This window comes from Paramormyrops kingsleyae, chromosome 21 (assembly GCF_048594095.1).
Source record: "Paramormyrops kingsleyae isolate MSU_618 chromosome 21, PKINGS_0.4, whole genome shotgun sequence".
In the NCBI taxonomy this organism is placed as follows: domain Eukaryota; kingdom Metazoa; phylum Chordata; class Actinopteri; order Osteoglossiformes; family Mormyridae; genus Paramormyrops; species Paramormyrops kingsleyae.
In genome coordinates, this window is record NC_132817.1 from 14,564,835 (window position 1) to 14,577,450 (window position 12,616).

Below are 12,616 nucleotides of genomic sequence, written 5' to 3' on the forward strand. Positions count from 1 at the left end.
CGATGAGCCGATTTGTCTCTCTTTCTATGTAGCCTCTTGGGTTGAATATCCTTAAATCCTGAATATTAATACAGACGCTCCTCTACTTATGAACTTTCAACTTACGAACTTTCAGACATACGAACGAAGAGGACTGTAAGTCCAAATTGTGTTCATTGGGCTCCCGTTTCCTGTCCGCAACATCAATGTTTTTATTCTGCGCGGCAATTCAGCCTAGTACGACTTCTGTCTGCTACTCCCACCGTGCAGCAGCGTAGCGTGCTACTCCCAGCATCCTAGTTCCTTGTACTTGCGTATGCCCTTAAAATGATGTTGAATAATGACTCACGACCATTTCAAGTTACGAACTACCGTTCAGAACGTATCTCGTTCGCAAGTAGAAGAGCGTCTGTATATAAATTTATTTGGTAGAAATATACAGCATTTTATCGGTGTCATGGATGTGACATCAAATGGAACTTTGTATGGAGTTGGCCAGTTGGCTTTTTAAAAGGGGGAATTAGTTAGGAATTGGTTTAGTTGATCCAAACACAGAGTAATCTCTCCAGTGCATAACAATGACAATAAACCAGATGTGCTGGTAAAACGAAGAAATCATTTTTATTCTAAACCAGTGAGTGTTACTGTAGTAGCGAAGACTATATATCGCCCTTCCCAGCTCAGAAGAGACGTCGAGGGATGTGGGGACGCCACAAAACCAGCAGATGCAAGATGACGGTCAGAAATAATTGAAGCTCTTCCAAGACAGTTCTGTAAATTATCCCTTTGTTCAACTCTTCTCCATGATTCTGTCACACAAGCGGTTACAAACTGCCAAATCAATTCATAAGGGGGACATATAGCATCGAAAGAGAATGAATAATTCCCAGCCCACACCCTTAGTGAGATACAGACAGAAAGGCTTTACTTGTCTTTGGAAAGGAAAAATTGCCCCTCTGTGGAGAATGTGTGTATTTGCATGCCTGCTGTCCTGTGTGAGGTAATATACATACTCATGCATGTCACTCATGCTTCCCTGCATGTCAGTGCATATTCATGCAGTCGCCCATGTGTGTATTTGCATGCCTGCTTTCCTGCATGTCAGTGCATACTCATGCAGTCGCCCATGTGTGTATTTGCATGCCTGCTTTCCTGCATGTCAGTGCATACTCATGCAGTCGTCAATGTGTGTATTTGCAAGCCTGCTTTCCTGCATGTCAGTGCATATTCATGCAGTCGCCCATGTGTGGTGTGTGTGCACATGGTATAAATCAGATTGGTGGACTGTCCTGCTATGGATTGCTGTGATGATGTGAAGGTGGTCTATAAACCCGGACAGCAGGGTGGACCCTGGAAGCAGCCATCCTGACTCCAGGCTGTGTGCCTTGTGGGAGCGCGGTAGACAGTGGCAGGGGCATGACCGGTGCCCAACAGGACCGCAGAACCGAAACCCCACCCTGATCAGAGGTTCCGCCCTGATTAATGTGACTGAGTGGTCAAACATCTACAAGCGTAAAGGACATCAGAAAGTAACATATCCAGGCTGTAACGTACCCAGCCTGTTAGGTGCTTAAATAGTAATGTATCAAGGTTATGGTGCATATATTCAAACTGTAATAAATGTAGCATGGAACATTCTCCAGGTTATGTTATACCAATATCCTGATGCAATATACACAGTACGAGTCAGAAGTTTGGACACACCAAGCGGCCTACAAAGGAGAACGATAGAGTGTCGCATCACATGACCTGGTCACCTGACCTAAACAGAGTAGAAATGGTTTTTGGAGGAGTTAAAGAAAAAGCGGCCAATGAGTGCTCAGCATATATGGGACCTCCTTCAGGAGAGCAGGAAAAGCATCCCAGGAGGTGACCTTGCGAGACGGGCGTAGAGGAGACAGTAGGGTCAGCCTGTCCCTGGAGCAGTCAAGGGTAAGGGCTTTGCTCAAGGTCCCAATAATGGGATCACTCTGGCGACCCAGGGATTTGAACTGGCAACCTCCTGAGTCCCAACCCACAGAGCTGCTGCCTCCCAACAAATTATTATTTTATTTAGTTTAATATTTTTTTTGGTCAGTGCATAATTTCATATATGTTATATAGTTTTAATGTCTTATATATTATTCTAAAATACTGAGAATGGTAGGAATAAACCTTTCTATGGGTAGATCTTTTTACTGGTAGTATTTAGGCTGCAATTCACTATAAATTATTGAAATACTTTCTGCTGGATACATGGGGATAATGGACTTGCCAGGATTGTCAGATCTGCTTAGACAACCTAGAATCAATCAAGTAACTTAAAATACGTGGATAAAATGATCTGGACATTTGTTTCCCAATTCCACATTTTTATTTGGTTAATTTGTAATTTCAAAAGGGAAGGAACATCATTTTCCTTTCTGGCTACCCTTTTCATTTTCTAAAAAAAACTTGCAGAATATTCAAGAACTTCTTACAACTGAAATCTCAAAGGAAGTGCAGTGTCCTTCTGAGCTCAAATGGCGTGTAAAATGCAGACCTGTCCCTTCAGTTCCATTCCAATCCTGCATTACATGTAGTTCTGGGATTCCAAGGTGCCCATGTTTGGATTGTGGGATGAAACACACATGAATAACATGCAAACAAATACACACAGGCTTGTAATTATTTAATTGTGGGGACTCTCCATTCATTTCTATGGGGAAAACTAAATAAGACTTATGGTATTTTTATGTTTTTGATTGCATTCACAGATCTTTGTGAGGACCTGAAAAATGGTTCCAACAATGTAATTTAAACAAATACACACACACACACACACACACACACACACACACACACACAGCAGAGGCAGGATTCTCACCCCAACCACAGAGGTGTGAGGCAACAGTGCTTCCAATAATCCACTGGTTACTCTGTCTACCCAGTTCATTACCGCCACCTTGTGGTGGAGCTATACTATGTAATATCTCAATATCAGCTCAAAGCCAGCGGCTGTGCTTGCCACCATTCAAACCACCTACTGTACTTGCATTGGGCCCCTTAGGTGTGGGGGCCCCTTGTCGCCCACTAACAGTCACTACACTAAATATTAAATTAACACATTCTTTATTTCAGAGATGCTGAGGCAGCATGTTCAATTAACCAGCTACGACTGTCTGACCGTACTAGCTAGTTGTTTATTTAGTTTTTGAAACCCCTAAAGGGGGGGGCATATGGATTTTGAGCCATATTTAAAAATCCTATTAATGTTTTAGAAACCACACTCCCAGCTTTGGATTCCACATAAACAAAAGCTGCATTATAATTCAGTCTAAAATATTACAATATTTCCAAAACGCTAAGATACTAAGCAACGCTCTTGGAACATAACTAAATTTTGGCAACTGACAATTATCAAATTAATCATTCATTCCACAAAACTGTATATAGTGTTCACCTAGTCACCCTTTTTGCAGAACTCTAAACATATTCTTGTTCTTTAAAAATCATTTTGCACTGTGGTGAACTCTGAGGGCGCAACAGTCATGACTGAACATCATGACTCAAAACTGTTCACACGTTTCTAAACCTGTGAAAAAACCGACGGGTGCCTGGAACATAGCGTGCATGCTGGGTGAGCGGGTCAGTGCCACAGGCAGTGAATTTTGATGTCAAGGTATGGATGGACAGAGGATTCTTCCCCCATTGCTGAGCAAGGAAGGAGGTTGCGTGTGACGTAAATGAAGTTCTCGGTCCTGTCCCAGCCCTGAGACATGACGATAAGGCAGAATGAAAATTCTTCCTTGACTTTGGCTTGGCAGTCGTGCAACATTTTACTGTAATGTGCTTTTCATTTGGATTTTTTTACTTTGTCCTTTTTGGAATGCTAAAACTCCCTAACATAACACACTGCTATACATGTAATTGTATACAAACATTTCTGCTCAACGATTATTTTTTTCTAATTCCAGCTTTTTAGATTGTGTTCTCAATTTTTTGCTGTAGTGCCCAATAACTATTCAGTAGTGTTTATATACTGGGTGACTTGTGTCATCTGAAAGCAGTTCGGTTTTCAGCAAAGATAAAGTTCTAGTACATCGTTTGATTTTGTAAGAATCAAATTTTGTGAATGTAGCTTGAAAATTGGTTTGGTTTTGGGAAAAGGACGGAAAGGTTTCAGGAAAAACTGTAATTTTGTAAAACCCAGCAGGGAAAAAAATGACTAATAACATCTGCACATGCATTTGCTACATAGTAAGTCAAGAAGCAGATTGTCGCTCATTCTCTTTCACTTTCAGTTTTTTTAATTAGAAAAAATGTCTATAACAGTGTACTATAATATGCTAATTACACAGAAAAACAGATGTTTCTAGATCCCCCCCTCCCCAAACATTTGTCTATGAATTTGATGCAGCACAATTCATAATCACTTTCCCTGATATCAGCCTGGGGGGGGGGGGGTACTCTCTCTTCTCTGTCTACCTTGTTCCTGCACAGTCTTCACGAACCTCAATGACAGCTATTCCACATCCAGTCAAACAAACACATACTCTGGTTCAAGCACCTTCATCTCTCAGGTTCTAGTAGAAGGAGCTCCGGATGACGAGGTCGCGGAAGTAAGGGAACCAATCACGGATGAGGCAGAGACAGTAGGTGTAAAATGGGTAGAAGGACTCCGGCTGACGTGCCTGTCCAGCCTTGATAACGTGTAGGGCGGCTTCAGTGGCAGGGAAAGGCACCGCGTTGGAGTGTCCTCTAGAAGACAAGGGAGGGAGCGACGTTAACATAAGAATGACCCAATACCATGTTGACTTCAGCAAGCCCAAGCTGAACCCAAAGCCCACCGACACACTGGTAGTGAGCCCGAAGATGAAGCACTGCTTCATGGCTGTCACCTGATCTTCTCCATGGCGGACTCCGTGTCAATCAGAGCCAGGATGCTGATGGTCACCGACACATTGCTCTTCTGCATGGACAGCTCGTGCTGCAGCGTGCCGAAGAAGCCGTTCAGTGCAGACTTGGTGGCAGAGTACGGCGCAGAGAAAGGAGTAGTCATCTTCCCTAGGGGAGCAGAGGACGTGTTGCTGATGATGTACATGCATGGAGATCGGAATGAGGCGGCGAACTAAGATGATAGGCAGAGGGTCTTGGTGCCTCAGGATGGGTTCTCACCTAATAATGAAGACACAACAATGATGGATCCTCCACTCTCCTCTAAGTAAGGCATCGCCTTAGCGGCCATCTCTATATAGCTGAGAAAGTTCACCTTCCAAAACAAAGAATATAAATTATACAACAATAAAGACCCTTTAAAATCACACCATATATCGATTTTCCATCGTTACTAACAGGGCTGCTACTAGAGATTTTAGGCCCCCATTTTGAGCCCTTAACCCAGACCAATCCAATTATGTTTGAATTTTTTTAGGGCCCCTATCAGTCAGGGGCCCTTGGAATCATCCTAACTTTCCCCCCCTTACGGTGCCCCTGGTCACTAATCCAGTACAGCATTGTGTTGAGCCTGGACCCTTTCTAGGAAATCCCAAGCAGGAGACTCAATATCTGTCCATCTCAAGGTACACATGCTTCCACAAGCTATGGGCAGCTCGAGGCAGCAATTCAGCTAAACCTCATAGCGAAAACACAGACAAACATGCAAACTCCACATACAGAGAGCCTAGGACAGGAATCAAGCTTACCGTTATTAATTTGAACATTGTAGCGAGTTGGACCAGAGCTGGAGAAACATGTAGATCAACTCTGAAGTTACCTGCATAAGCCATCTGGCATGCTCTACGTCGCCATCCCACATAGCGAAAGGTGAGGGTCCAATGTGGTTCAGCACAAGGTAATCAAGGCCCCCTGTGAGAACACAGCAAACTGGTTTGGTCGCATTTTATTCAGAGCATAAATCCAGCTGCAACACCACACAGACCAGTCACTTGCCTAGTTTGTCGAGAGCAAATCTGAGCACTCTGCCGGGGTCTGAGGCGTCCGCCATGTCGCCTGACACATACAGCGCTCTCTGAGCTCCCAGCTCCAGGCACTTCTGGGTAACCTGCATCAAAAGAGGGAGTCCATTTAGAACACGAGTGGGGAATCTGCATCAAAAGAGGGAGTCCATTTAGAACAGGGGTGGGGAACCTGCATTAAAAGAGGGAGCCCGTTTAGAACAGGGGTGGGGGGAACCTGCATCAAAAGAGGGAGTCCATTTACAACAGGGGTGGGGGGAACATGCATCAAAAGAGGGAGCCCGTTTAGAACAGGGGTGGGGGGAACCTGCATCAAAAGAGGGAGTCCATTTAGAACAGGGGTGGGGAACCTGCATCAAAAGAAGGAGTCCATTTAGAACAGGGGTGGGGAACCTGCATTAAAAGAGGGAGCCCGTTTAGAACAGGGGTGGGGGGAACCTGCATCAAAAAAAGGAGTCCATTTAGATCAGGGGTGGGGAACCTGCATAAAAGAGGGAGTCCATTTAGAACAGGGGTAGGGAACCTGCATTAAAATACGCAGTCCATTTAGAAGATTCTAAACAGTGCAATCAGTTTGAATGAAGATTCTATATATAGAATGCATATTCCAAGAAACCTCACAGACCTTCTGCAAGACACTCTCTCTTCTTGCCGTGACGACGACCTGGGCGCCAAACCGGGCATAGTGGTAGGCTATCTGCTCCCCAAGGCCTGTACTGGAACCCGTCACCAGTACCCGGGCCCCCCTAAGGGACTCTGTCAAGAACAACACCCGTCAATCCAATTTAAGAGTTTGACAATAACATCTTAGCTCTAATACAACTGTAGACATCATTCTGCATATGTTTCCGAAAACCCTGTGTAAGTAATATGTTAAGTAACCACCTCTGATAATTAATATGGTACCTGATGCTTCAAATGTTGTCTGCCCCACTACTCGAAGTGGCTGTAAATCACAGCTCATTACTCTATCCATTGATTCATCTTCTAACCTCTGATTCACCCACAAAGAGTGGAACCAGAAATGAAACCCCTAACACAGTCCTGGGGAGCCCCCAGCACTGCACATTTTTGGGTTCCCCCTCATTTAACACACCTGGTTCTACTTCTCTGATAATTACCACCCATTTCTTGAGCTGAATCAGGTGTGGTGGATCAGGGAGAGAACTAAACTGTGCAGGACTGGAGTTGGAGACTCACGCTGTAATACTTTAGGATTATTTAGATCAATAATTTCCAGGAAATAAGCTTCCTTTATAGTAGTAAAAATTAATATCCGTACATTTCATCCCTGATTGGTGACCCCCCCCCCCCCATCTATGGAAGCGAATGCCCAAGATGAGTCCCATAACTTTAACGAAAACCAAAACGTATCTCGAGAGCTGGGTCCCAAGCTAGGCCTGTTTCTCAAAGCTGGGCATTTATACAGCATCTAATCGTTTAAAGGCAGACCATAAAATTAGCTCAATATTTAACCTAGACTGCAAGGCCTACAGCACAGGAAGCCCAGCACAGAGACGATCACAAAGGTCTGTAACTGCAGATAATAAGGATAGAGGCTTGAAGAGCAAAAGCAAGAGTAAAATGATAGGCCCTTTATAACCTCTTAGATATCATGTAAGCATTCAGTCAATTTTGGTCAAAGGTGTTTCATTTATCTCATTGTTCCATAAAAAAATACTTATCAATATTCAGTTCAATTGTTTATCATTTGTCTCATACAGAAATTAAACTGCTAGGCACAAATATCAGCATCCTCTGTAAATGTGTAAAACTGAAAAAAGTATAATACAGTTGTACAGTTTCAACAGAGAACTAACTGGACCAATAATAAGAAATAAGTCAGTTGGGGTTGGTGCCTACAATCCTGGCACACTGGCTGGAACACAATGTTATCTGCAGTGCTCTGTGGACCATCATCTCAGTCATATCGCAGGTCGGCAGGGTTTACGTTTCATTTAAAGGGCCGAAACACGCTGTACTGCAGCAGCCCCCTTTCCTCCGGCCCACGGCCATTTCCTTCACTTCTAACAATGAGGAGAACCATGTTCAGAACATGCTGCTGCTGCCGTAGCATCTTCTCGCAGGCATTGACAGTGCTGGGTTTATGCTGCATATGGGGCTTCTAAATTTAAGCCCAAAAAACTGAGACATACATTAGACCACTGCCAGGGTCAGCACACGTCTATCCCTGTCCTTCATGTCTCTCCCCCACTTGGCCAGCAGGTGTTGCTAGACATCCTGTTCCCTCCTCTGTCATCATGCTAGTCCCTAATGTGTTTCGCCTATTCCCCAGAGCACTGCATCGTTCAGTGGGTTGAACGTGTGCCTTGGACTGTTAACCCTATGATCAGGGCTTCAAGGCTACCAGATGCCAGCCTTATCTGTTATTTTGTATTTATTGGTGTTTCTGTTTCCCCAGTGTGTACTACTTCCTATTTCTTTCTCAGTCATCCGTTTGCCCTTTCCTGTGTTCTGTTCTTATTTTTGTTTTGTTACATTCTATTCCGCATTGATTTGATTTGCATTGTAGTACTAGTGTCTGGTTTGTATCCTAGTTTTGATATCTAAAACTTTCTAGTTCTGCTAATTAGCCGCACCTGTTGCTCATTGTCCTGTGCTTTCATTGATTGGTTATTTGGGTATTGTTCTCACACGTCCTGCATTGTCTTGTTAGCCAGTGAGTCATGGAATGTTTATCTGTAAAGGTGTCCTGCTCCCTTCTTGTATTTTTCTATGGTGTCTTTATGTTAGTTCTTGTCGTCCCCTTTTGCCTTTTGATCCTTTGCAGTCCCCTTTATTTTGTGCCCTCCAAAGTGTGTTCTGCTTGCTTAATAAGCCCCTTTGTCTGGAGCCGTAAGTGGATGGTCACCTTTCCCGCCTGCACCATGCCCTGCGTCCATTACAGACCACAAAGTCAACCTGGAACCATCTTACATTGACAAAGTCTAAGCATGTATCCTGACTGCTTATCGCCTTTTTATAAACTCTACTCACAGCCGTTCTACACATTTTAAATGAATACTGGTCCCAGGGAGGCTTCTATTGCGAGTCTTGTGTTTGATTGGGCTCTGACAGAAAGCCTTTTCTGGACAGTGCCTGGGCAATGTACGCTGCAGCTTCCTCCTCCCCATTAGCTGAAATGCTCTCACAAGACCCCCATCCTTGGCTCTCTACATTGGCCCCCTATTGGGCCGCATGTCAAGTTCAAGCCCTTGTCATTAATGGAACCACACTCATCTCCATCAAGAAACTCATCAAGGCCTACATCCCATCTCACCTTATTCGATTAGATAGCCAGCACTGCCTGGTGATCCTTCATCCACATGGAAGGTCTCACTCTAAAAGGTTCTTGTGTGGGGTCCTCTGATGGTGGAATGAGCTACCAAACTACAGTACTATGCAAAAGTCTTAGGCAGTCAAAGAAAATGGTGTTTAACTGATCTTCATCTTGATCTTAAGTCTTTGATAAATCTGTCAAAGTGACAGCTCAGCCATTTCAAAACCTCTCCTAAAATCACCGCAGTACTTGCAGCAACCGTCCAACACACCATGTATTTTTTGACTGAACCTCGACCCCACCTTGTTTGGCTAATCGATACCCCATTGAGTTATTTAACAAATCAAATTAATTATTAGAGCGGGTCGAGAAATTTAGCAAATACATCAAATGGCTGAGGTGCCCCTAAAAAGAGGTTTTAGGAACCAAAACGCAGTTTATTTAGCTCTCCAACAAGGTATCAGCAACTTTTTGAAAAGCAGATGAAAGAATGTATTCTGAGCAAACATGCGATTACATTTTTTTCGATTGCCTAAGACTTTTGCACAGTACTGTACACCCAGTCATCAGATTCCCTCTTAACGTTCAAGATCCATCTGATCCAGGAACATCTTCACTAGCTTTTCTCTACAATCTCTCGCGATCTCTCAGTGCTCTTAGTGTTGCAATTTGATGTTAATTATTATGACACAATGTTCCTGCCATGTATAGCTCTTGCTCTAATACTACTCACTTACAACTAGGCATCTATTGGCAGCTTACCGTAGCTGCATTAAGCTTAGTTGGCTTCTGACAGCTGTATGCATGTATAATGTACTGTCTGACTGGCTTATACGTCGCTGTGTGCTAAGGCGAATTGGATGTTCTTGGACGGGGACGGAAAACTCCATGCAATCATGAAAATTCCACATGTAGAACTTCTTTTTAGGAAATGTATAGTTAATCATGTCCTAGGTACAGCATATACTCGTTGTTTAAAATTGTACACTTGAATGCCGTTGAAAGGCAATCTAACAAAATCCACAGTTTCCATTTTAGTATAGGTTTATTCATGTCATAACGCGCCTCTCCTTTTGTGATCTATGAAAACAATGTAAACGTTATTTATTGTTCTATATTGTTGTGTATTAAACATTGTTCTTTCATAAAAATTAAAAAGAAAAAATAAATAAATAAACTCACCTGGATCAAATGTGTCCCTCCAAAAGAACGCTGTTATTATAACAATCACTGCACTTAGCTTCGCAAGAAACATCGCGGAAGAGCCAAAGGAATGAAAAATGCACATTTCTCTTAGATGACAGAAATTTCATTGACCGGCGCTGCTATTACGAGATAGTCCGTGCACTTCAGTATGTTCTACTATAATAACTACTCGGAATGCCACCAATTAATGAGATAATGTACTGACACTATTGTCAACGAATAGAAACAAAGACGAAAAAGTCAGGAAGAACACCTGATTAGACGCCGGTCCAATGAAAAGTAGTAACTTTACACGGTGCTGGATGTACCTGCGCATGATTGGATCGTGCTGATCTAACCGGTTTCCAGCGCGTAATCCATGCATCTATATGTCAAGCAGAAACTATGCATTTCGGTGTCTGAACTCCTGCTGCTTTGCAGATGTGTCACAGTCGGTTTTAAGTCGGGAGAAACGTACCGATCTGTATACTGTACATTTCGGCTTTGATGCGAAAGAAAACAAGAGAAACCACGTGGAGCAGTAATAATGGGTAAAACGCCACTAGCTTGAAATAACTGAAAGAATTGTTGCATTTTTTTGCAACGTCTTCGAAAAGTTCACTACATAAATTGCGATATTAAGCTTAATCGCATTATTGATACAGCTCTAGTATAATAATTAAGGTAAAGATGTGGAGAGAAGGAGAGCCTAAGATGATGAGAAGCAAGTCTCCCCACAGACGTATCTCCCCCAGGTGAAAATCCGAGTCCCACACATGCTCCACTGTACCTTCCTCTTTGGCTATTCAACACATCCGGCAGCTCTGAAACCAGCCAATATAACCAATAGATATGTGGTTGCAGGGTCAGGGAATAGAAGAACAGGGGCAGAGGTTAGTGCGTCCTTAAGGTCCCAGACGGTTACATTGCAGTCCTCAGGCCCAGACCATTCAGACCCTTAGGCAGGCAGCCAATACAGGGAAGCAGCAATATCCAAAAATGAATGAACAGATTGGGTAGTGACCAAAAGAACTAGGTCGCGAATACAAGCAGCCGAAATGGGGTGATCCTCTGCAGGGTGGCTGGGCTCTCCCTTAGAGATAGGGTGAGGAGCTCGGTCATTCGGGAGGGACTCAGAGTAGAGCCGCTGCTCCTCCGCATGGAGAGGAGCCAGATGAGGTGGCTCGGGCATCTGGTCAGGATGTCTCCTGGACGCCTCCCTGGTGAGATGTTCCGGGCATGTCCCACTGGGAGGAGGCCCCGGGGAAGACCCAGGACACGCTGGAGAGCGGTAAAGCAGTACGTGATGGATAGATGGATGGAATGAACAGATTAATAGCCCTCCTACAGGAGACGGTGTAGAGACAAATACCTGCTGCTGTCAGGTACTAATGCAACACGAAGGCCGATACCAAGAGACTGTCCGTTTACTAAATGAGGACTCTTTAGAGCAGGGCTCCTTAAATACGCCCCTCGAATCCAAATCCAGGCCTTGTTTTCAGTTCTCCCAGGTAGTTAGTTTAATAATTACTGATTCTGATTGGTCAGAGGCTCCACACCTGGCTCACAGGTAAAGGAAGGCTGGAAAATCAGCAGGGCTTGGCCCTGGAGGACTGTGATTTGAATAGTCCTGCGTTAGAGGTGACATGAAAGACGCTTTATACTATCACCACACTGTTTCAGACATTCCTCATTTTACTACATTCTGAGTTAGACTGCATATTTATATTATTGCTTTTATATTTCGTCTTCTTTTTAATTTTCATTTATTTTTGTTATTTTAATTTGATTTATTTTATATTCTTCATATCGGCCCTATTCTTCTTGAGCTCAGTCCAGGGTACAGGTGGGAAAAGCATTTCATTACACCAATGTACAAATAAAACTCAAAACTTGAAAACAAGAGAATACATCCATGTCACAAAGCACGAGTCAAACTGGTTTTAGGAATGTGTCAAAGGGTTCAGGGTAATTAAATGGCCTCCCCCATAACCAGATCTGACTCCAACAGAACACATTTTGGGATGTGGAGGGACAGGAGAGTCACAGTAATTACATGAGGCAATTGCGTCAACATAAGCCAGAATGTCGAAAAAATGGTTCTAGCACCTTGTTGAGTCCACACCAAGAAGAGTACAAGCTGTTCTGAAAGCCTAGTATGATAGGCTATCCTAGTATTAATGGCGTCCCTAGTACAATGACTAGTGAGTATAAATATATCCAATGACATCAAAAG

General features: G+C 43.5%; 1 protein-coding gene across 1 annotated transcript; it reads right to left on the reverse strand.

The window, feature by feature from the left end:
- Positions 1-4,224: 4,224 nt before the first annotated feature.
- LOC111836680 (hydroxysteroid 11-beta-dehydrogenase 1-like protein) lies at positions 4,225-10,688 on the reverse strand. Its single transcript, XM_023798184.2, has 7 exons — positions 10,378-10,688; positions 6,541-6,671; positions 5,890-6,001; positions 5,714-5,805; positions 5,116-5,209; positions 4,839-5,004; positions 4,225-4,698 (listed from the first exon to the last, which is right to left on the reverse strand). Exons 1-7 carry the CDS (start codon positions 10,481-10,483, stop codon positions 4,524-4,526), a joined length of 876 nt encoding a protein of 291 aa, XP_023653952.1. The 5' UTR covers positions 10,484-10,688; the 3' UTR covers positions 4,225-4,523.
- Between the last annotated feature and the right edge of the window lie 1,928 nt (positions 10,689-12,616).

Coding starts and splice junctions, on each gene's coding strand:
- LOC111836680 (XM_023798184.2), bottom strand. CDS start 10,483: ATGTGCATTTTTCATTCCTTTGGCTCTTCCGCGATGTTTCTTGCGAAG. Junction 6,672..10,377: donor GAGGGACACATTTGATCCAG/GTGAGTTTATTT, acceptor TGTTCTTGACAG/AGTCCCTTAGGGGGGCCCGG. Junction 5,806..5,889: donor ATTTGCTCTCGACAAACTAG/GCAAGTGACTGG, acceptor GTGTTCTCACAG/GGGGCCTTGATTACCTTGTG.